The 25,067-nt window shown below is 43.2% G+C and overlaps 2 protein-coding genes and 3 long non-coding RNA genes across 5 annotated transcripts; 1 reads left to right on the top strand and 4 right to left on the bottom strand.

Moving 5' to 3' along the window:
- Nucleotides 1-4,952: 4,952 nt before the first annotated feature.
- Nucleotides 4,953-5,546, bottom strand: LOC106866488. Its single transcript, XR_001406860.2, has 2 exons — nucleotides 5,476-5,546; nucleotides 4,953-5,369 (listed from the first exon to the last, which is right to left on the bottom strand). It is a non-coding gene; the product is annotated as an uncharacterized LOC106866488 (long non-coding RNA).
- A 4,646-nt stretch (nucleotides 5,547-10,192) lies between these two features.
- LOC106866485 lies at nucleotides 10,193-10,999 on the bottom strand. The gene is made up of 2 exons (XR_001406856.2): nucleotides 10,920-10,999; nucleotides 10,193-10,645 (listed from the first exon to the last, which is right to left on the bottom strand). It is a non-coding gene; the product is annotated as an uncharacterized LOC106866485 (long non-coding RNA).
- Nucleotides 11,000-16,629: 5,630 nt separating this feature from the next.
- Nucleotides 16,630-17,752, bottom strand: LOC112271530. The gene is made up of 2 exons (XR_002964618.1): nucleotides 17,412-17,752; nucleotides 16,630-17,175 (listed from the first exon to the last, which is right to left on the bottom strand). It is a non-coding gene; the product is annotated as an uncharacterized LOC112271530 (long non-coding RNA).
- Nucleotides 17,753-18,853: 1,101 nt separating this feature from the next.
- Nucleotides 18,854-20,879, top strand: LOC100825613 (universal stress protein PHOS32). The gene is made up of 4 exons (XM_003570493.4): nucleotides 18,854-19,232; nucleotides 19,339-19,448; nucleotides 20,321-20,439; nucleotides 20,534-20,879. Exons 1-4 carry the CDS (start codon nucleotides 19,055-19,057, stop codon nucleotides 20,625-20,627), a joined length of 501 nt encoding a protein of 166 aa, XP_003570541.1. The 5' UTR covers nucleotides 18,854-19,054; the 3' UTR covers nucleotides 20,628-20,879.
- A 229-nt stretch (nucleotides 20,880-21,108) lies between these two features.
- Nucleotides 21,109-24,552, bottom strand: LOC100825308 (putative D-cysteine desulfhydrase 1, mitochondrial). The gene is made up of 10 exons (XM_003570492.4): nucleotides 24,284-24,552; nucleotides 24,055-24,120; nucleotides 23,731-23,925; nucleotides 23,532-23,642; nucleotides 23,026-23,117; nucleotides 22,360-22,449; nucleotides 22,167-22,224; nucleotides 21,983-22,096; nucleotides 21,664-21,761; nucleotides 21,109-21,443 (listed from the first exon to the last, which is right to left on the bottom strand). Exons 1-10 carry the CDS (start codon nucleotides 24,512-24,514, stop codon nucleotides 21,239-21,241), a joined length of 1,260 nt encoding a protein of 419 aa, XP_003570540.1. The 5' UTR covers nucleotides 24,515-24,552; the 3' UTR covers nucleotides 21,109-21,238.
- Between the last annotated feature and the right edge of the window lie 515 nt (nucleotides 24,553-25,067).

The raw sequence follows: 25,067 nt of genomic DNA, 5'->3' as shown, positions 1-25,067 counted from the left end.
TTCAAACACTCGTCGCAATCACAAGGTTCGTTCTCCGAGAAAACTATACGGAACAAACAAACATACACATACATAAACACACAATTCACATCACGACAAAATAAGATATGCTATGATGCAATGCAACATGTGAAATGACTTGGTTTATTTTATTTGGGTGATCAACCAGACCATAAATCTGGTCCAAAGTATGAGCAATTAAAAAATAGTGCATTAGGTTAAAAACAATAAGCAAAAACAAGGGATTAAATCCCTAAATTAAAGTTTTATTGGCATCAGCCAAATAATTTAATTCAAAATATTTATTTATCTCTCCCAATGGACAGAGGACATCAATACAAAATTTTGGGCACTGGTTTCACTTAAAAAGGATCTCTAATTAATTAGTTATGAATTAAATGGCATTAAACCCTATTCTGTAAATTGACTGAGGTTAAGTTATCCAAATTTAAAATTAAACTATGCCAAAAGATTCTACAGGTTGAGAGCTTTCCAGAAAGGTAAATTTGCTAAATTTGGCCTAGAGGTTTAAAAGACATGATCATTTGAAGTTACAGGGTCTTTTCTGCAAATCTACCATTTAAAACAAAACCGGGATTAAAAATTACATTTTCTTTTTCTATTGAAGTGCCACATGTCGGCTCCTCATTGGCGCGTACCGGTTCGTTTAAAAACATAACTGTGATCTAATCTCGGCCGTTGATGAAGATCAGACGGCTGTGATCGAGCATGGGGGCTTACCGGTGGCGCTAGGGTTCCGGCGAACTCGGGCGAGCGCGGGGACGCGGCGGCGGGCAGTTCCGGCGAGCTCGGGCGTCAGGGAAGCGTGCGGGGGGCCCGGCTCGTCGAGGCGGAGACGGGGACGGGGTCGGCGAGGCTCGGGGACGCCGGCGTTGACGCCTAGGATGACGCGAAGGCGGCGGGCGGCGGCGGAGCTCTGGGTTCACGTCGGCGAGGTGCTGCGGTGCGCGAAAAACAAAACAGAGCGCGTCAGTTTGTCCGCAAGGAAGAGAGGAGAGGGAGAGACGAGGTCGCGTCAACCATGACGTACCGAGCGGTCGGCGGTGAGCTCGGGACGATGGCGGGCGACGGCGACGAATTCCGGCAGCGTGGCCGCGCAATCGAGAGGGAGCGGAGGGGGAAATGAGAGAGGAGGGCAGGGGCTTTATAGTGACGCGCGGGGAAAGTCCATTAAGGCTCGGAATCGCCGGGGAACGGTGATGGCGCGCGGGGACGGCGGCCGGGATGCGCGGCGAGACGCGCGGGCACCTTCCCTGCGGGGGGTGGCTCGCTCGGGCGCGCGCGCTGCCTGGGCCGGTCGGGCTCGGGCGGGACTGGGCCGGTTCGGCCCAAAATGGCCGGGATGGTCCGGTTTTCTTTTTTTTTTGTTCTTTTCTTTTTCCTTTTCTGATTTGTTTGATATCTTTTGATTTTGAACTCCAAATTGGTCCAAATAAAATCCAGAAAATTTGTAAAATCATGTTTTATCATGATTCAACTTTTGGGAGTAATTTCCCTTCCAAATAAAATATATAAAAATACATTTGCCCTATAAATGCCTTTAGGGCTTTATATCTATTTATATAAAATAGTTTTTCAACTCCAAATAAATACCCAAAAATTATGGGATAGATTATTTATGCAATAAACCCCTTTTATAGATAAATCATATTGATTTAAAGATCCAAAGCTCAAATGGGTGAATAACTTGGTTTTAAAATGGAATAAAACCTTTTCAAAGCCTTTTGAGATTCAAATTTGAATTCAAACATGCAAATGTGGCATGATGCTCATGAATGCAATGCATATGAAAAAGTTTGAAGTTTTGGGATGTTACAGGAAAAGACCAAGAAATGGCATGATAAGCACATCTTGAGAAGGGAATTCAGACCAGGACAGCTAGTATTGGTTTATGATTCAAGATATCATCTTTTTCCTGGGAAATTCAAGTCCAGATGGTTTGGTCCATGTGTGGTGCAGAAAGTTTTGGGAAATGGTGCATTGGAAGTTCAGAGTCCTTCAGAGGGGATATTTCCAGTAAATGGGCAGAGAGTCAAGCACTATTATTCTGGTGATCCAATCTCTGAACCTGATGCTATGTCTGAAGAAGATGAGTTGAGGCAAGAAGGCCTTGACAGTGGGCAACCAACATGAGCAACTACAGGAACAGGGGTCAAGCTAGTGACCATAAAGAAGCGCTACTAGGAGGCAACCTAGACTCATTTTTGCATTAAATAAACATTCTCTTTTTTTTAAAGCGATGTGTTTTTATGTTTGTTTTTCTTTCTTTTTCTTTTTAGGAATAAATTGTGTAAGGGATGCAGCCTGGAACATAGAAGCAAAGAGGACAGGAGATTCAGAGTTGAAATGCAGAAACTTGGCCTGACAGTGTCAAAGCAAACGCCTTGGTGAGCTGTTTCTGAAACACATCTTGCTGAAATTTATCATTGATACTTCATCTTTGAGTTAATTGTTGGCACTGTGTGAACTCTTGATTCTTAAATGTACAAATTGTTGTTGAGAGCTTTTTCTGTTCTTGTTAATCCTGTGAAAAACTTGGCTAAGTATTTAACATGTTGTCTCTTTATCATACACCATTTTGAGTATTGTGTGATAATTTTGCTTGGATCTAGTAGCAATTCTCTAATTGGTTAGCTTGCAAGTGCATTGTACCTTAAATTTCCTTCGTGGTTTGTCTATCACCCTGGATTCATTCTGAATTCTCAAAGTTAGGTTTCTTACTGTGAAGATTGGCACCTCTTAGAACTAATAGACAAGGATACTGTAAAGTTGAACTGGTTATGGGGCTTGGTTGTATTAAAAACAAGTTTTCCATCAGCATTGCATCCTTGCATAATAAGTGGCTTTGTCCACATGTCATGGCATATGCATAATAAGTGGTTCTTACCACATTGCATAATAAGTGGCTGGACCACATTTCATGGCATCTTTGCATAATAAGTGGTTGATCCCCAATTTCATAGCATACCTGCATAATAAGTAGCTTGACCACAATTACTGGCTCTACAAAATGTTTTGTTCCTGAATAAATGGCATTGCCACATTTGCAGTCTCAAAAAGAAGAAAAATTTCAAAAGAAGCTGGTTTTGAATAAGTGGTGAATACTCCCACAGTGCATTGCATTTGCATTTATTTTGCATTCATCCTGTTTGCCAAAACAATATTTCCATTTCCTAAGTTCAATTTGATACTAGTTTCATAGTTTAAATTTTAGCTTTCCTTCAGCCTGAATTCAATGGTGATAGCTTAGCATGAATGAAGGGTCTGGCACACTGTGTTTGCAAGGTTACTACTCAAAGAAATGCTCCTAGCTAACTTCCAAAATTATTACTCAATCCATTGTATTATCTGGAGACATTCTTGTTTTGGTAACTTTGCTATGATGCTGATTCTTAAATTTTGAAATTTTTACTTGAGGACAAGCAAAAATTCAGTTTTGGGGGGGTGATCAGCATCAATAATTCAATATTAATTAATCATTATCTGATGCTAAGCTCCCATTTTTTAGATTAATTGAGCTCTTAATTAATGCTAATCATGTGTTTAGCACTTCAATGAGCATATTTACATGCTTAGTGTAATTATTGCAGGATCTGTGCGTCTAGACACAATTTCTTCATCTTGGAGGGGGGAAAAGGAAGAAGACCAATTAAAACATCAACTACAAGTCCCTAAAGGATCTACTTGAGCAGATATGAGATAACTTGAAGGGTTTACCTCAAAATTTCCAACCACTCCATCCTTTAGCAAAAAGGCAGCTTCATGCCTAAGGGAGAGAGGGGGAGTCTCAGGAGAGAGGAAACCAGAAAAAGATAGGAAGAAGAGAGGAGAGAAGAGGGAGGAGAGAAGCTCCATGCTCATGTTGATGAAGACCCGAAGATCTACTTCTTTCCTGTCTACTTCCTGCTTCCCCTTCACCAGCAAATCGACGACGTGCTCTGGGGTTTTATCGGCGACCAGTCCAACTCTTTCCTGTCTAATCCTGCTTCCTTGATGTACGAAGTTCTGATCTGAAACCCTAGCTGTAATCTCTTCCCTTTCCTGCTAAATTGTGCTTAGATTAGTGTTGCTGCTGCTTGTCTGTGATAATTGTCGCTCTAGTTCTTGTTTAAGTTGTTGAATTTAGTTTCCTTGTAGTAAATTGTTCTAGTTTAGTTTGTAGTTGCTGTGATGTTTAGATCTTGCTGTTTTCCCTCTAATCTATGCTCTTCCTTGTCTAAAACAACTTGTTTCTTCCCTGTCTAGGTAATTTGCTTGCCGAACTTCTCTGCTATACTTTAGTTTGTGTTAATTCCACAGTTTTATAAACCAAAAACAACTAAAACAAAGGATCCAGTAGCTTTTAGTGTTTATTTCAGTTCTGAAATCTGCAACAACTTTCAAATTGTGAGTCTAACTTTGAGAATTAGTTGGAATTCAGAACTCACTCTCTGTGGAGAACAGGACATAAACCTCAATATTTGCATCGATCAGCATGCACAACCTATCGTGTCGCACACTCGCACATACAGGCTTTGCAACTTGCAAGTGGTACAAAATTAAAGGCACGTCGGGACCAACAGAAAGGTTCCCTGAAGAATGGACAGTGTGTGGAACTAGTCCTAGGAAGGAACAGTTCAAGTGTTCAACCTGGGGCGATGACTTGAAAGACCGAAACGATGCCTAGAATCTGTTCACTCTCTCAAGTGTGAATTTTTGGAGGCGTTCTGACTTCTGACCTTGCTCTTAACTTGATGCCCTTTGATTGGAGCCAGATCCAATAGGGAGTAATATTGTTTTGTTACAGGGAAAACAATTCACTCTCTCATGCAGATTCTATACTTGTGGGGAATTTAATCATGTCCCGGTGTGGGTGCCGAAATGCCATGCATGTAATGTGTTACCTAGGCCTTCCACAATGGTTTAAGGATGGCACATGCCAGACGTACACAAAACCAAATACCCAAGCTTTATTTCGAAATCCGGCTCTTTGTACACATGACACTTACAAATCACAAGACATGCCAAGGAACAAAACAACTGAGCACTGCAAACTTAAAGCCTCTGCACCCTTATAAGATCTCATGTTCATATATTAAGGTTCTTGTAATTATTCTTCCGTGGAAGATGGCGAGCAGCCGCAGAGCCACTGCCAGATGCTCCTCTTCACGCCGTTGCGAGCCATTCTTCTTTCTAACTTCCTCCTCCTGAGATCTCCTAACTCCTCCACCGGCTGAAAATGCTCCAAGAAATTGCCCCTGAAACAACAGAGTTTCTGACACGAGCGCCCTAGCTCTTCCCAATTCACGAGACCAAAAGACCACTGTAAAGTGTAAACCTAGTGTATTCACCAAGAGATCTAGCTCTAACTACAAAAAAGGTGGAATCAGGAGATAATAAAATACAAGAGTTGTGTAACAAGAGAGCATCTATCGACTTGTCACCGTGTCACCCCACAAAAGGCAGAAAAGATACCTGAAAATAGCACCTGCTGCTTGAACTAATGAAGCAAGCAAAAAGGACTGCACCGGTGCGCCCCCGGTATGATTGATGCAACAAGCAGCAGCACTTCCCAAACCTATTTATAGAGGTCCCGGCTCACACAGTCACACTCACATAAGCAGTTAACTACACTTGTCAGTACCCCCTGGCCTACATGTCTGTCTTGGAGTGTACATACATGAGACTTTACTAGGAAAAGAACACGAACATTCAGTGAATACCTGACACTCTACCCACGGTACTCCAAGCCACACAAATTAACTTGGGTTGCGCGCACCTGGCCGGCCGGTGATGTACATGAATACCAGTCACACAAAAAAGAAAAGAAATGCTCAGCATATTTAGACCAGGTCGCCGGCCATAGTTAAACACTGGACTTGCGCTTAGTTTATGGAGTACTTGTCATAGAATGTTCAGTGAAAGGCACTGGAAAAGTCTTGCCCAGTTATAAGAAAAGTTGCTTGAGATCCAAGTATATATATGCTCTACATGTATTTTGTCGCCTTGATTGCAATTATAAGTAAAAAGTGGCAGAAAACGACTCTTGCATGCATGCACGAATTGAGTTGATCACTGCCGCTAGCTGTCAGTCAGTGTGAGCAAGTGACTTGACCGTGAGGCTGACTTAACATAACAAACAGCCTTCGAGGTCTGATGCCTTTCCACGCTTGATCGTTTCCATTCAACGGCCGGTTTGATGGTTCAATAATTAAGTAGTACTAGTAATCATTAAACGGTTTGGTCGGCATGTGTGCAGCACGATCGATCGACCACATATGCTACGGGTAAACGGAGATCGAATGACATGACCGGTCTCGAATTTCTCGATGGATCGCTAGCTGTCCGAGAGGCGAGACCCAAAGCCAAGCTTTTTAGCTACAGGCCGGCCCCGTTGAGACTTGACTGAAGCATTATATGTATGGAACGGTTCAACTGCTAGTAATGTTGCACGTAACGGGAATGCTTAATGCAAACTGGTTTTCAGTCCAAGTATGTATATACGTCCCTCGAATCCTCGATCGCTTAAAGGAAGAAATGCAGAGTGGTCGATCTATGTACAGCTTCTTCGAAAGAAAAGGAGTGATTCCACGAAGACGATCCTGGAAAACAACAGAGTATACGTGACTAACATTGCAAAAAGACAAACGAAAAAAAACTGAGACAACCGCACACATTTTATGGCTGTGTGCATCGATTGATGTCTCCTCACCATTTCGGAAAAAAAAACTGCACACATTTTTCTTCTCACTTTAAACCCAGTTATGCTACTTCCTTCGGCCCATATTACTTGTCACTTTGTATTAAATATTTACAAGTAATATGAATCGGGGAGAGAGTAACTGAAAAGTACAATGACTCTGGAATAGAGCCGGACAGTATTTAAGCTTGGGAGTGTGCATGACGTCAGCGTTTACGTACGGCAATAGTGAATATCGTGGCTTGGGAATAACAGCAGAGATAGCTAGGAAGAGTGAGTGAAGAATCCGTGGGAATACCCGTCACTGAAGAAAACGACCGAAGGAGTCCAGGAACTTGAACTTGAAATTCGTCCCACTTGTCAGGGATTGCAGCTTAATTACGAAAGCAAGTCCAAAATTGCTCCGGCCGGCGGCGGTGAGCACGTTTTCAATTTTATTTTTTTGGGAAAAGGAACCAGGCTCCCGATTTAGTTAACGAAATCGTACAAGTTCACAGGTTCGAGGAGTCCGACACGAAAACAGCAACAGAAGCAGGAACAAGCTGAAATTCTGCAACCACTACACTTTATTACAACTTGCTGAACTGAAGCTGCTTAGATTAGCTACCTGGGTGGAGAGGAATTGTTACACCCATCATTACACATAGACACGAAGTATACTACACGTAGTGGTACAATTCAGCAGTTCAGCTGTGTATCGAGCCGCCTGCTCTGAAGATCGGCCGGCTACTGCCTACTGTCCTTCCTGGGACGGACAGCAAAAGCAGAGGAGTTTGAGGATGCTTTTCAGAACTCCGCCGCGCCTCGGCGATGGCTTCCTGACAATGCTCGCTTCCCCCTTCGTCATGCCGTCGCCGGCGCTCTCCCTCAAGAACCAACAGGTACTTGTACTACTGAAAACAGAGTGTCACGTCGATCGAGGAGTGGTAGTTACTGTCAGCGGCAGCCAATACTCTGTCTGGTGCTTATATAAGCTAATGGGCGCTTTCACAGACAGCATCGACGCCTGGCTGGCTACTTGACAAGTTGAGTGTCAAGTGTGTACTTCCTGGCCTGGCAACTTGGATCCAGGAGTGTGTACTTCCAAGCCAGATTCGGGAGGATAAAATCGGAACAAATGCCCAGTCACAAGTGAACGGGAGACTGACTGACTGGGCGGTGCAGGAACAAATGCTTCTTTTTCCGGAATGGCAGGCCCCACCGCATAATAATCGTGTCGACGATCAAGCAACATCTGACGGCTTCCCTTCGAGTCTTCAACACGCAGGTGGATGCGACGGGAACAGTTCAGTTCACCGTATGCCACCAATAGTGCACGACAACGGGCTAGTGACTGATAATACATTTGCGTAATTCACGACATCTCGTATGTATTTTCGTTATTTGTTACACAGATTTCTAGTGCATGATGTTCGACGTAATTTGGTACTTGCCTCGTCAGCAGACGTACGCAAGCATGCCGCGGTCACCACCGGCTAATCATCTCGTGCTTCGTCATCAGTCCGGTTCAACTAGCAAGCCACATAGCCTGTACCGCCGGCCGGCGGCCAGCAGTTTGCAGGCAGGTTGTACGGAAAATTCCAGGTGGGGTTTCCAACTTCCAACTCGAGCCGAAAGTGAAACGGGAAAAGTCATTTTCTTGCTTGGCTGGAGTTAAACACCCTGAAAGGCTGAAACAGGTCTCCATCCGCAAGGAATTTTCTCGCCAATCTGCTTTAAGCATATTTTAAGTTTTTTTTAAACAAGGCAAAAGATAGCCGGTTTCATTACTTAAGGATAAGTTTTTTTTAGGGGAGACTTAAGGAGAAGTTGTGCCAAGGCCGAAACAAAACACAACATGGATCTAATCTCACGGAATTAAATTACACAAAGACTTTGCTCCGGCCTTGCCCCAAACTCCCAAAGTGAGGCCTCGGCCTTGATTTTTGAGGTTCTTGTGTGTTCACGTCCGCGGGTTCTTTTTAGTTGGGTCTGAACTTCAGAGATACTCATCAAGCATACAAAATAAATTTTACAGAACCACGCTTTTTGTGATTAGGATTTTTTATAACCACAGTTAATCGTCTCACAAAACTACACTTCCTAGACGAGTTTCCTCACAGACACCAAATCTCATAGATTAGGTCATTTGACAGGGTTCCTGATAGGTGGGACCCACCTGTCGGATGTCACGAAGAGAGAGCCGTTCTTTATTTTGACTGAATCGGGTTGGTTAATAAATAAATTAAAAATAGAAATAGGCTAATGGGTCGGATCGAATGTTTAGTTGGACAAGTGTCATATGACATGTGGGCCCAACCTGTCGGAAGTATCGTCAGAAGCCCTAATTTATCCGATTTGGGTTCTATGAGAAAGTTTGTCCCAAAACGTATTGTTCTGTAAGACATTAGCGCGTTAAGTGTGGTTCCGTGAAACTCCAATCACGAAAAGTGTGTTTTCTGAAATTTACTGGTACACGCAGGAGATATAAAAAGAGTAATTAATCTTCGAGCACTTAAAATGAAGCAAATACACGTATGAAGAAGTTGTGCAAGCCGATCAAGTTGATATACCCTGCATGACACGATCCAGCGTAACAGAACACACATAAGCTAGATTAACCTACACTACAGAATACACCTGCAAGCTAAGGCTGCAAGATTACAAATCAACTGGAACGGAACACACAGCTGCATCCTGCATGATCAGCAAACTACAGGTGCATGAAGCGGAACAGTCTCAATCTTCAGTCTTGGATGAGGAGAAGCAGCCGCAGATGAGCTCCTGAACGCTCTTCTTCACCCCGTTGTGATTACCCATCCCTTCCGCACATACAGGCAGAGAATGCTCCGCTTTGCAACTTGCAAGTGGTACAAAATTAAAGGCGCGTCAGGACCACCGGAAAAGGTAGTGTGGAACTGGTCCAAGCAAGGAACAGTTCAAGTGTTCAACTTGAAAGAGTAAAAAACGACCAGGAAGACTGAAACGGTGCTTGCTAGAATCTGTTCACCCTCTCAATTAAGTGTGAATTTTGGAGGCGATGTGACTTGTGACCTTTTAACTTGATGCCCTTTGCTTGATGGATCGACATTCCAGATGGAATCGGTAATCATTATTAGCAGCGCGTTACGCGTTATGCTGCGGGGACTCGATCGATTCGCTTCTGCGTGGTCAAATCCAATTAGTGGCGAGTAACTCGTCGAAAAGTGAAGATGTGGCGAGCAGAGTGGCCTTTGAACAAACCCGGCCGGCCTTATTACAACCTAATCAAGCTTTTCTTTCCTCTCCAGTTAACCTACGTAATCAAGCTTTTGCTTAGTAGTATAAGCATGTGATTAATGTGCCTGAGAGTGAGCATCAATTTTGACTCCCGTTCTGAAACTGCTCGTGATTTTGCCTTGCATTCTTAAAAGAAAAAAGAGTTAATTGTGCGAGCAAGCATCTGTTTGACTGATGCATGGCCGAGGACAGGTGTCCGATCAAGAACCCATCGAATTTCAAAATAAATCTAAGTTGCATACAAAATAAATCTATTGCAAAACATAAATATAAATACATAAAAACATCATTCCATTCTACAAGTGTAGTCACGGCGTGGGCCACCCCGCTAGTTCTCCACCTGCGTGTTTTATGGATGCTACGTTCATGGCACACGTACATAAAACCAAATACTCAGGCTTTATTTCGAAATCTGACTATGTACACATGACACTTACAATCACAAGACTCCATACCAAGGAGCAAGTGAGCAACGAACCAAACAAGTGAGCACTGCAAACTTAATGCTCTGCTAGTATCAGAGGTTGTTGTACTTATTCTTCCGTGGAAGATGAGGAGCAGCCGCAGAGCCACTGACAGATGCTCCTCTTCACGCCGTTGCGACGAGCCATTCTTCTTCCTTCCTTGCTCCTGAGATCGATCTCCTAGCTAGCTCCCACAGGCTGAAAATGCTCCAAGAATTTGCCCCTGAAAAAACAGCAGAGTTCCTGACATGAGCGCTCTAGCTAGCTCTTCCGAATTCACGAGACCAGAGGCCACTGCAAACCTAGCGTATTTACCAAGAGATCTAGCACTAACTGCAACAAAAGTGAAAATTTTAGAAGATAAAATTCACGAGACCAGAGGCCACTGCAAACCTAGCGTATTTACCAAGAGTATTGAAAAACAAGTGTAACAAGACAGCATTATATCTATCCACTTGTCACCATGTCACCCAACGAGAAGCAGAGACAATATATACCTGAAAATAGCACTCTGCTTGAACTAATGAAGCAAGCAAGGAAAGACGGGTGAGGCTAGCTCCGATATGAATATGATTGATGCAACAAGCAGCAGCACTCCAAAGGCCTATTTATAGAGGTCCACGGTCACAATCACATACTGTTACATCAGCAGTTAGCTAGAGTCAATCAGTACCGCTGTCCTACATGTCAGTCTTGGAGTGTGTACATACATGAGACTTTACTAGGAAAACAACATGAAAATTCAGTGAAGAACTGTTAACTCTCTGCTTTACTACTCAGGGTCACACAACCACAGAAACTTGGCTTGCAAGTACCTGGCCGAAAGGTAAATTTAGTACTCCGTACAAGAATACCAGTCACACAAAAAATATGCTAGAGCTAGTTAGACCACGTCACCGGTCATAGTTAAACACTGGACTTGTGCTAGTTTGCACTTGTCAGTATGAAAGTTGCTGGCAAAATCTTTTGAAAGTAAAAAAAAAGGGTTGCTTGCAATGCAAGTATATGTTCTATGTACTCCCTCCGTTCCATATTAAGTGACTCAAATTTGCCTAATTATGAATGTATCTATGATTTGAAAAACGTCTAGATACATAGAAAGTCACTTAATATGGGACGGAGTTAGTATATTTTTTATGTGCCACCTGATTACAATTGGAAACTGGCAGAAAATGACACTCTAGCTCCTCGATCGCAAGCATACGACTAGATGAACTGTCCTGGGCATGTGACGCAGACGCTGACAGTCAGTGTGAGCGTGTGACTTGACTGCGAAGCTTATTTAAGAGGCTGTTATACGAGGTTTGATGCCTTCGACGTCCAATCATTTGATCCATTCAACCTTTTGATTGTTCGATAAGCAAAAAAGCAACACAGTGATAATTCGATCGATGACGATTTGGTCGGCATGTGTGCAACACGGTCGATCGGCCACATATATATGCTGCTACGCGGAAACGGAGACTGACTGCATGACCGATCTCGAATTACTGATTTGATCCGCTGTCTGGCCAAAGCTAATTAAGCTTTAGCTTAGCTCATCCCTTTACTGAAGCATCAAGCACGGACCGTTTACCGTTACCTGGAACGTACGGTTCAACGTACGTACTGTTGCTAGTCTTATTACACGTAACGAAAATGCTTACTGCAAAGTAAGAAATTAAGTATTACTCCGTCCAACAAAAGATGTCTCAACTTTGACTAAATTTGAATGCATCTATACACTAAGTCATGTCTAGATATACCTAAATTTTGACAAAATTAAAGCATCTTTTGTTGAACAGAGGGGATACGCTAAATTTTATTGGAGGGACGGAGAAAATATATATAGTGACATCATACATGAGACGCTTTGCTTGCATATTCCGCTCACACACTGCAGGGAATTCAAGGAAAGCTAGCTAGCTCGATCGAGAGCTCAACGTCTCAATCACAAGACTAGCTAAGAAACCAAATGAACCAAGTCAATACCCGACGTCAATGTCGATTCAAACACTCACGCTCACACCCGCAGCTTAACTTTCAACCATGGAATAATTAACTTTTGGAGATAGGACCTTTTAACCTTTCGCTCGCTCTCTCCATCGTGCACTCGAATCTAAACTAAATCCCTGGTCGGGACCGTCGGAGGCGACGAGCAGCCGCGCAGTAGTGGAACTTCCAGATGCTCCATCGTCTTGAGTCTTGACGCTGTTACGTATATACGGTTGGGTTTTCCCATTGTTTCCGCTGTCAATTCCTATGCTTGATAACTATTTTAACCGTCAATGTAAATATCGTTGGCTAGAGTCGCAGAAATTAAACATAGCTAGAGGGCTGTCGTCGCTAGCTAGGTGCTTACTACTCTCGATTCTCCCTGATCGGAAGGCAACAAGCATGAAGGAACTTTTTTTTAATCCAAAAAAAGAACTCTCAAACTCCCAGATTCAGAAGCAGCTAGCTGCTCCTGCAGTCAGTCAAAACACTTAAACAGTCAGTCAGTGGAGTGCTTATGTTTGCTTAGTGACAAACTGACAAGGAAGTGAGGAGGTAGATTAGATTGTGTAAGTACAATCGCACCACCAAAAGCTTAGTACCGTTTTTTTTTTTGACAGCAAGCTTAAAACCGTTGTTTCTTGAGCTTGGGTGATGCATGGTGCAAATCGTACACATACGCACCAGATGTTTATTTTTTATTTTTAAAGACAGATCGCATCTGAAACAACCAGAAGAATTAGCGAAAAGGAACTGAAAGCAAAAGGTTAAAAAACATCAGCAATAAGATGCACTGCTACCAAACACGTACTGGAGCTTTTATTCATGTCGAAATTCCGTCACATGACACTTGCAATCACAAGATCCACATAGTACCAACGAATAACCAAACAATTGGGCACTGCACCCTCTTTTAAGTTTTAACAACGTGTGCATTATATATTAGGCTCTTGCAATTATTCTTCCGTGGAAGACGACGAGCAGACGCAGAGCAACTGTCAGATGCTTCTCTTCACGCCGTTGCGATCAGCCATTGTTCTTCCCCTTCAGGTCTCCTAGGCCCAGAAGCTGAAATTAATTGCTCAAAAAATTTCTTCTGAACGAAACAGCAGAGTTCCTGACATGCATGAGTAGTTAATTAGTATTAGTCACCGACTTCCCATTTACAAGAACTAATTCTCTAGCGAACCTAAGTACCTAACTATTACCAGAAGATCTATTGGAGTGGAGTATAACACAAATAGAGCATGTATGAAAAAAATGTTGGTTTCGCCCAAAGATCAGTCACATGAAAACGCACACGATCGAAAATTTATTTGGTCAGAGCCACCTGGCGTGTCTCTCTTTTTATTTTTTCTCAATATTTCAAATCTCACGACCTTGATTACAAGCAAGAGGGTTGCATGCATATATATACATGCACAAGCCCAACACCATACGGACTACTAGTCCTACTCGAACACAACTCACGCTGAATCACACATGCACATGAACACTACTAACTCACGCATAGACACACTCCTAATCTGATTAGGACACAAACACATGCACCTAGCTAGACTCAAACTCAAGATTATCCTAACAATTTTCCCCTAATTTTGAAGTTGACGTCTTCCATGCTCCCCTTGCTTTTGGCTCTCTCTTCAGCTTCATGACTCGTCGACTCAACTCAACGCATGATCCGGACTACCAACCAACACGGACACATCTCGCGTGCTACATGCAGATTAGACACACCATTAATCTCACGCAAGAACTCAACTAAACTGGTCATGGTCCCACTACACGCCGAACTTGATCTTCTCGTCGAGATACGCAGATGACCCCATGCCACCTCGTCTGCACGCACGTCGATCTCTTGCTCCGATGACTCACCATACCGGACAAACTTCGACCATGACGCACTTCCGCTGCAACAGAGCCTCACACCAATGAGCACTTGGACACAACCACGACTCACGGACGCTGACGCTAAAAGACATAACTCCTCACGAGCTTGCTGACAACAGTTTGCCCTGATGCCGAGTACTTTTCGGTGATCAGTATTATGATCTCCCGTTACTGGAAGATCGGCCCACCTCGATGACAACTCGATCCAATCCACTCCACGCTACTCCGTTGCACAACCGCAGATCGCCACCCTGATCCACGGACGCCGCTTCGCCACCGTTGCCCGTCCCGAGGCGCTAGCACATCGCCTCCCCGGGGCAAGCACGTCTTCAAATCTTGGACCTCGCTCTGGTACCAAATGTTGGGTTTGCCCAAGAAGCAGTCACATGAAGACGCACACGATCGGGAATTTATTTGGCCAGAGGCACCTGTCGTGCCTCTTTTTTTATTTCTTCTCAATATCTCAAATCCCACGACCTTGATTACAATCTAGAGGGTTGCATGCGTATATATACACGCACAAGCCCAACACCATACGGACTACTAGTCCTATTCGAACACAACTCACGCTGAATCACACATGCACATGAACACTACTGACTCACGCATAGACACACTCCTAATTTGATTAGGACACAAACACATGCACTAAGATTATCCTAACAAAAAAAATGTAACAAAGCATTTTTCCAGGCAGGGACAGTACCTGAAAACAGCAACTGCTTGAAATAGCTGAGCAAGCAAGGATTTAGTGCGCCTCCGGTATGATTGATGCAACAAGCAGCACTCCTCCCCAAAGGCCTATTTATAGATAGAGCCCCAACACTTACACTCAGCACAAAGCAGTTAACTGTAGCTAGTACCCCTACGGCCCTACCCGGTCGGTTCTGAAGTGTACATACACGAGACTTCAGTTTACTAGGAAAAGAACGGGAAAACTCAATGAAGAACGAGTCCAGTACGTCCTGAACCTGTCCCTCTGCTATAGCCTTTTGGTACACCAATTTAGCAGCCACACAACCTGGGAAACTTGGGTTGCACGTACCTGGACCAAAAAAGGTTCAACCAGCTAGACCAGGTCGCTGGTCATAGTTAAACAGTTGGGCTTAATCAGTTTGCAATTGTCATAGAATGTTCAGTGAAACATGCCTGCAAAATCTAGCCGAGAGAAAATAAAGTTCTTTGCAATGCAAGTTTTCAGGCTCCTTGCATGGAGTAGCAACAGATTTCAACAATTGCCTGCACATGACCAGTCCTAACTACAACTGAGAACCGGCAGAAAATTACTCTTGCAAGATCCAAACTGACCTGCCGTTTTTGCAGTGCGATGCTGTCAGCCAGTCAGTGTGATGTGGAGCGGGTGACTTTGACTGACGACTGCGAGGTTCTGTACTGTATTTAATTCCAACAGGATTCCATTCCAGGGTGTAAAATTGTGTTGAGGCCTTCAATGTTGTTCAACCGTCTCATTCAACGACGGTTTGGTTCGTTAATCTGACGGCTTTGTCGGCATTCGTGCGACACGATCGACCGGCCACATATGGCTAGTAGGAGTACTACGCGGTGTACGCGTTAACGGAGACTGATGTGCTCGTTGTGTCTACTCCAGAGTCCGACCAAAGTGAAGCCAAGGAAGGAAAGCTCCCTTGACTGAAACCATGGACCGTTTACCGTTGCTTCGAACGGTTCAACTGCTGCTCTAGTATTCCACGTAACGGAAATGTTCTAACGCGATGCGCGCACAGCGGAAGAACTTCAGAGAATGCGACCTGTGCCGCTGTGCAGAACCTGCTTCAGAAGATGAGGGGGGGAAACAGAGTAGGATGTCTATGTACGCGGCCTGAGAACTGACCATTTTTTTTCAGCTAGAAATATATTCGGAGGTTATGACAATTGTTTCGTTGTCTATTTGTAAGACGTAGTACATATTTACCTAGGAGTAGTACGGGGTGTGTTATCAATGAACTATATTGCGCTAAACTTATTTCATAATCAGACGATGGAAAATTAACAATATAAGCATAAACAAATGGTTAGCCAAAGAGCGGAAATTACCATGAGAAATCTACCGAATTGACAAACAAAACCTAATTGAAAGCCAAGTTCCAGGAACTTGTACTGCATAGTTATTGGTTACACACATACCATGTGATCATTTTTTCTCTCTCGAACACACCACTTGATCAATAGTAGTTGAGTACTCCGCATTCCAGAAGGAGTGCATCTTAATTTTGTTATATACAACATCAAATCCATACCAATATTTTTTTAGAAAAAAAAACGGAGGCAGTATATTATCTGATGAATAATGCACAAACATCATGTTCCACATGCATGACAATATAACGAAGCAGGCGAGATTTTTATTCAGGGATATGGTTTACATGACTCTTGCTTGCATTGTTCCCCTAAGAGTGCAGGGGCAGCTAAGCTCGACACACAAGTTACACAACTCCTACTACATAACCAATTGAACAAAGACAACTCACTAATATCGGGCGTCATCTGACTGATCATACCCACACTACTACGGAGTACTCTCTCCGTTCCACATAATTGACACGGATTTAATACAAGTTGTACTAAATCCGTGCCAATTAATATGGAACAAAAGGAGTACTGTACTAAACTTCAACATGGAACAACTCGTTGAGACCTACACGTAGGAAAGAATTTCACCTATCACGGGGAACCATAAGACCCTTGACCTCTCGCTCTCTCGTGCATTTAGAAACTTCGGATTTGAATTAGTCGCGGGTCTGAGGCTTCGTGCAGCCGCAGAGGAGCTGCCAGATGCTCTTCTTGACGTTGTTACGGCCGCCAGGTTTCGCCATTGTTCCTCTGGAGATCGCTGAGCACCACAGGATGAAATGCTCCACCAAGATGATCCTGAAAATAACAGAGTAACATTGTATTCAGGTAACTGTTTTCAGGACTCTCTTAACACAGCAGAACTCTGTCTTCAGCTCTGTCTGAGGGTTTCTATAAAAAGCCCGACCCGTGGGAGGGATATTTTGTCCCAAACTACGTTTGGAACTATCAAGCAAATACATATCACCAAAATAACTACCACTGGCTAACAAAAATGCTAAGAAAATGACAGTTAAAGAGCTCAAAGAAGCTACCTGAAATTCGCGGCTCTGGAACGATGTACACAACAAGCTCGATGGGTGCCTCTGATGCAAACAAGTTATACCCCTATACCTCTATTTATAGGTGAAATGACACTGGGAAACATGGCTTTGGAATACCACTGGACGTTACTAGGAAAAGTTACAGAGACTCCGCACGAATATTCAGTGAAGAAGGACTGAACAAGTCCAGAACTTGAACTTGAATTTGACTTGAAATGTGGCCCGGCCGGCCATCCAGCTGCAGAAATTTCAGTGATGCCTGCTAAAGGAGTATAGCAGTTGGCTTAGTTTAATTAACACACACCCATGACCATCAGACCATGCCCTGTTCGTTAGATTACGCCCTGCATAGAACGAGTCCTGGACGTCAAGATTTGTCGTAGGTACCAATCACACATGTTTGTGTAGGTAAATGCGACCGGCAAAAATTTGTTAGAGAGGAGACGACTATCACTGCTAGTTAATTCCTCTGTTTAACTGTTTGGACCTGGAGATGTATAGAAGTAAAAGAAGGCCGGATCGGTGCATTGCTCAAGTGATTGGCTGGGAACTTGATCGATCTTTGCCGCGTGCGAACGTGCATACGCGTAGTAGAAAGGGAACAAGGCCATTGCGCCTAACGCGGGTTTCATCAACTGCTTCTCCTTCTCTGTCGAAGCGAAAAGGTGAATCGAATCCCAGGAGAAGATCAATTCAGTGAAGAACGAGTCCGGCCTGCGGGCCGAAGGCCTTCAAAAGGCCCAGGACCCCACATCCAGCGGGCCTGGGCTGGGCACATCTTCCGGTCCAAACAATGACCGGCAGATTGAGCGTTGGGGTTGGACCGTTGGAGTTTGAAAGGGCTCACAATAGCAGGCCCGTTATGGAGATAAGCGAAAAGGGCTTGTAATCTGCGACTTCTCGGGCTGGGCCGTGCTTTGGATTGGAGACGGCAGGCCGAAAACCCTGGATTTCGCTTGTTTTGGCGAGGGTTTCATCTACTGTACATCACACACGTCAGTCCTTCCAAGCAAAGTTTTGTTCTGCTCTTTTCGTTTACCGGCTCCAATTTCCACTTGGCCGAAGCACGCATGCATTGCATGCACGAAGCCTTCAGAGGGTGATGAAACAAAGTTAAGAGTAAAAAAAGGAAAACCAAGCACACGATTACCCGTTCCCGGTTTGCAAAAACCCGCCCATAGATTTCCAAACTGAGCCACTACAACTCCTACTACCCGTTCCGTAATTAAAACGGCTGAAAACCACAGTTGGACACATTATTGGCTCCGGCCCAAGTTTTGCTAAAAATTGGGTCCGAACTTTGATCTTTCCAGATAGCTGGAGATCCTTCTGGAGATCATCCCTACCATCATAGCTGCCCACCTGTCAGCGATCCATCGGCCATGAAAAAGGAAAGAATCGAAGAAACCACTTTGCTGATGGAATAAAGCCAGCCTAGCCTACGGCTTCGAGATCAACAGGGTATTGCTGCTGGACTGTCTATGGGCGGACAGCGGACTCCAACAACCTTAAATACCGCTGCTTGGGGCACAATCCTATGACCCAGAAATAGCTCACAACACAGACCTCTCTGCATCTCTTCTTCCCTTCCAAGCTCCACCAGCCTTTTTCTTGGAACTCAATCAGGCAAAGACATGGCCGCCGAGAAGCACACCATTGGCCTCGCCATGGACTACTCGCCGTCCAGCAAGGCCGCCGCCAAGTGGGCGTTCGATAACCTCGTGAAGGCCGGCGATCGGATCATCCTGATCCATGTCCTCCCCAAAGGAACAGATGCCAGCCACAAGGGGCTCTGGAAGAGCACCGGCTCACGTATGTGAAAGTCATGGAATTTTCAGTTCTGTTCTGTAGATCAGACTCTTTTCTGTTTCACAAAGATTGCAACTGACACTGCTGTTTCAATTTCCCAACACTGAAGCTCTGATCCCTCTGCTGGAGTTCATGGAGATGAACGTGCAGGCGAGGTACGGCGTCAATCCTGACAAGGAGGTGCTGGAGATCCTGCAAGCTGAATCGAAGTCCAAGCAGGTAATATAGCTTTACCACAATTGCTAATAGAATTATCTGTTATGAGTTCAGTCTATTCAAGGCCCAGCTGGACGTCTAGGTTGGGAAAGGATACTACCGTTGTAGTTAGTATTTTCAATTCAAGTCAACGAGAGGTATTTCCACACTTTAACTATGGGACTGAATCATATATCAGGAGTTTTACATGAATTTCACCTGAGTTCATATTAAATATATATTTTTGTCAACTTTCGAAAGCATCTGCTTTGTGCAATTAATCACCAACATGGTGCAATCTAAACTGAAGAATTTGTTCAACAGTAGTAAATGTGTGAATTTAAGTGATATTTGCATCTGTGCAATCTAAACTGATGAATTTAAGCAATCTGTTCATCGTGTATGTCTTATTTTAAGTAAAGCTTGCCTAAACCTCACACTTAAGAAGGAATATTTTCCAAACATCGCTTTGCCTATAATTTTTTGAAAGCATGCCCTAGACCAACAGGAAATCCTTGAAAAAAAGTCAATGAATTATTGCTACTGAAGCACTTATTGACATAAAAATCTACATCTCATAGCAGGAAAACCCAATTGTGTAAAAAAACATGGGCTGCCTTGTAACTAAAAACAACCAGCGGAACTGATAATCCCTTTCCCTCACTGTAGCATGTAAACAAATTTTGCTTCTACTTTCTTCACACTTTTTCCATCGCATTGTTCATAGTTCCTTTTTTATAAGGGCACGTTCAAGCACCAGCCCATCCAAGGGAAAGTGTGGTAGTATAGTTACTTTGAACGTTGCCTGCCTTGAATGGCTCCAGCTGTTTAGAAAAACAGTGTCGAACCAAAATATGCTGCTAACTAAATTATCAATTCCATGCTGTCTGGAATAGGTAGAAGTACTGGCAAAAATATACTGGGGTGACGCAAGGGAGAAGCTTTGTGAGGCGGTAGATGATCTCAAGGTGGACTCCGTGGTGCTTGGTTGCAGGGGCTTAGGGCCCTTAAAAAGGTAACATACATCTTCACGATTAAACTATGAGTAGTTAATACTTGGCCAATCAGAGCTTTCTCATATTTCTACGTTTCCTTGAACCTTGATTCAGGGCACTCCTTGGAAGTGTCAGCAATTATGTAGTCAACAATGCAACCTGCCCAGTTACGGTGGTGCGTGGACCAACTGGATCAAATGCTGCATAATGCTTCGTTAAAGATATCACTTCTGGAATGATAAGCTAGTCTGTGGGTCTGTTCGCGGTGCAGCTGTATGCCTGTATCTGAGATGATGCTGTCTAAGAGGATATTTGGCTCTGCCAGTTGGCCTTTTCAGATTCTTCGTAATAGTTGTCATAGTGCAATTTCAGTGCGTTTATCTGTTACCTCCTACCCATACATTTCTGTCGTTTCTTATATACAGAGTAAAAAAAGCATATAACCTTGTTCAGTGGTGCATCGTGGTTTATGTGCATTATTCCCCACTAAAGCCAGTGAAACCCAACAGAACAGGCGACCTTGTTAGTTGGCAGTCTTTTTATATGAATGAGGGGCAATAAACAGACCCTTCTAGGCAGGTCTCAGTAACAAAATGGAATATTCAATAGAAGATACTTTTATAACTAAAAACAAGAAATCATGTCAAGAGAAGAATGATGAAAGGAATATAAACACAAATACATTAAGCTTCATTTCCAAATGGCAGAAAGGTGCTCTTTATTATTGAATTATATCAGTGTATACAGCAGATGTTCTTAAGACAAATGAAATGTCTGGAACTCGAACACATAGCGGAAGCAATTTCTAGAGCATATCAATCAGAACATCTTACCAGTGCCATCTTTGCGTGGGAGAGATTCTTGAAGATCCATTCTGCGCCAGCTCCCAGCCAAAGATGACATCTGATCAACCTTATCATACAAACCAAGAAGACCACCGGTATGGATAAAAAGGACTTTTCGTCCTTTCCACTTGGCTGGATTGCTAGACATGTCTTTCAGCATCCCATATGCCCCCTTCCCACTGCAGAAAGAGAATGCATATATATTCAGCAAGATAAATGATAATCACAAAAAAAGCAAGAGAAAATGTAAAATCTCTTCATCAATTAGTTGGAGGGATCCTTGGTATTAGTTTCACTTCGATAGAGAGAAACATTCCGTACGTTTTATTTTTAGCTAAAAATACTAGCATAAAGGATATCAAATCATATGAGACATCACACGAGAAAGGAAAGTATTACCTGTATACTGGATCCAGCACAATGCCCGTTGCTGCAGCTATATCTTTAACAAACTTAAGCTCCTCGGTTGTGTTCATGGCGTAACCTAAGCCTTTAGCCTGTAAAGCAGAAGTTGCAGCTGAGCAAGCAAAATATTGAAAATTCAACCAACTTACACGTTAAACTGTGAAATGAATGAACAAGCAGCAGAAAAACCATGTCATGTGCGGATGCGGTGCTATGCATCAGTGCACTACACATTAAACTTTTGGAGTCTTATGCTCAACTTCTTTCGAATATACAAAAATAAACTTTAATACAAGAGATAAGTTATACTCACGTTTTCAATGCTGACTATATCACGCGAATCTAAGCCAGATTGAAGTCCATCAATTAGGCCTTGAACATAATCATAGAAGTATTCAGGGTCATCACAAACAGAGAACGCATGGACCTATCCTACAAAAAGATAATTAGTACGGAAACTTCAGCGAGATAAGAATATACACAAAGAAAGCTCATACTTTTGCCTTTAAGCTACTCAATTTTGATCCTAAAGCAAGACCAGCAATGGTTCCACCACTGCACAAAGTACAATATCATCAGGCCATAAAGTGACAATTTCACAACTTTCAGGATCTAGGGATGACACAAAAGCAAGTGCACACACATAATTTCCCCATAAAAAGTTAGAAATGACGGGTGCTAATGAACTACCTGCCACAGGCAACAATAATGTCATCAAACTGAACATCACCAGATAACTGAATTTGCTGCTCAATCTCCCTTATTGCTTCAACATACCCCCTATAGCAGCAAGACACAACATATGTTATGACCCGGTGATTCCTCAAAATAAAATAAAATAAAATAAAATAATACTTCCTCCCTCCCATATTAAGTGCCAAAATATTACATGTATCTAGACATATTTTAGTATATAGATACGCCCATTGGTGAGACATATTTGATATTTGAACTCCAATATTTCTCTGTACAAGTGTACATCACTTAATCTTACATTATTAACCATTAATTTTGACTTGGTCTGAATATAATAAACTATATTTTCAGTCTTTATTTGCATATTCAACATAGAAAGTCACTATACTTAGATTTCTAAGCTTTACTGGTTAATCTCTGTATGTACATTACCCAGATATTCTTGATTACACCATGAGATTCAGTGCATACACAACTCCCAACCATAGCAAGCTAACATCCAACAAACATAGCAATAATCACTGATTTTCCGATGAATTGAGATGAGACACACCAATCCATGAATACTATTGCTTGAGGAAACCTCAAAATATGCTATAAACATGAAAATAAGATAATGAAAATGTAGTTTAACACTTAACATTGGATATATGGTAATACCAAGTTCCAAGCGAGTTGGATCCACCAACAGGAATCACATATGGCTTGCGACCTTCTGCCAAAAGCTTCTTTTTAAGCAAGTCAGCTAAAGCCTGTAACAAACAAAGCGATGATGTAAATCGGAACTTCTTAAGCAATATGTAAGCTTGAAGGATAATGAAAAGAAAACTCAGATTAAAAAAAGATAATCACCGAGGAAAGTATTTAATGAACAGTGGCCACAAAGCCTTTTATAGACAAGAATCCAAAGAATAGCAGTAGAATCAATAATTAAAATGGAGAGAAAAGACGATGCTACTAAATATTTGGATCAGAAAAGGAGCTGTAGCATGAGCTACTTGGTGGAATAATCCATTAACAACAGAAGTAATTGATCAAGCATGGGTAAGGAGTATCACCCATGTGTATATGAACAAGCCTTTGGCTACGCATGGGCTGAGAGAACTATGAGAAACTCAAAGCAGAAATAGGGTACATATAAATGTACGTCAAGGATAAGAGCGTACCACGCTACCAATTTGCCCATACTCTTCTTTTGAGACAAGATCAATGTGTGCTCCCAACAGTCTCTCGACAAGGAGATTGCCAACCAAACCAGGGTCCTTATCCACAAGAAGCTGAAAATATTCCACAAAAACCAGGTCAAACCAACTGCATTACCACATAAGCATTCTGTCAATTTCACCTCACAAGCACTCAAGTCACCTTGGAGGTACGCAGTATCAGATAGCAATCAAGATTGAGGTACTTAGCAGCCACTGCCGTCGCACGGCAATGGTTGCTCTGGATGCCACCAACAGTGATAACGCAGTCCGCGCCCTGAGCAACGGCGTCTGCCAACAGAAACTCGAGCTTCCGGACCTTGTTCCCGCTCAGCTGCATACCAGACAGATCGTCCCGCTACAATTTCCCCAAAACTACCCGTGTCAGAATCAATATGCAACAAGCAAACCAATATTAAGCATATCATCTTTCACATTTATATAGCCAAATGGTAACTGAACATCATATTTGGCTTTTGTGTTGCACCTTGATCCATACTTCAGTGTCTTCCGGCAAATTGGGCAGGTTCCACTTGTGAATCGGAGTTGGGAACTGTATTGAATAGAAAGTCTATGAATTACACACAGAGTGGTCGTTTTTACACACTGCCTCTAGTCAACCTAAACTGCTTCAAATTCACCGGGTAAGTTGCTTTGAAACTGCCTACTAGAGCAGGAAGAGGTAGGGTCCATTGATGGAGACAAGGAATGCTTACGTGGCCGAGGGAGAAGGTGTGGGGAGGGGCTAGGGAGAGGTGCGAGGCCCAGGACGGCGGCGTGTAGGGCTTCTTGGAGAGGAAGCTGCCGATCTGTGCTGCGCCGGGAGAGGCGGCGGAGACTCCTGCCATGCCGGCGGCGACGATCGAGCTCCTGCGGCGGATGGCGGCGACGGGGGAGAGGAATGGGAGAGTGGAAGTGACGGGGAGGGCCGGCCTGAGGAGGAGCATGGGGAAATTGACCGATTCCGTGCGCCGCCGCCGGCTAAAGGAGGCCGCGGCAGGCCCACGTGTCAATGACCCTTTATCATCAGGTCACCGAGGGGAAGTTCAAAAGACAACTTATCCGGTGAAAATTCATCAGGGCCTCTTTGATTTAAAGGATATAAAATTTTGGGAGGATTTGAATTCTTAGGATTTTTTTTCTACATGGGTTGTATGCATGATTTGTAGGACTCCGAAACTTTTAATCAAACTTCTTTCCACTAAGAATTCATTTGCACGAATTTTTTTCCTCCGCTCCAACTTCTCGTTAGAATACCTTTGTTTTCTTGTGTCCAATCATACAAACTACGGTGCAACAAAAATCGGTAAGATTACATGACATTGCAATCATGTGATTTTCCTATATGTTATTCCTATCCTGTGAATCAAAGAGGCCCTCAATTCAAAGCATAGTGCAAGCTACCTCTGTACATCATTAGATAAAAAACACACGGATTGAATCAAAAGGTGGAAATCCCACAACCACTTAATCAAACTTTTGCACACAACCTTCTACCCC

This window comes from Brachypodium distachyon, chromosome 3 (genome assembly GCF_000005505.3).
Source record: "Brachypodium distachyon strain Bd21 chromosome 3, Brachypodium_distachyon_v3.0, whole genome shotgun sequence".
NCBI lineage: Eukaryota > Viridiplantae > Streptophyta > Magnoliopsida > Poales > Poaceae > Brachypodium > Brachypodium distachyon.
Note: the sequence above shows the minus strand (reverse complement) of the source record. Positions and strands in the feature narration are given on the sequence as shown.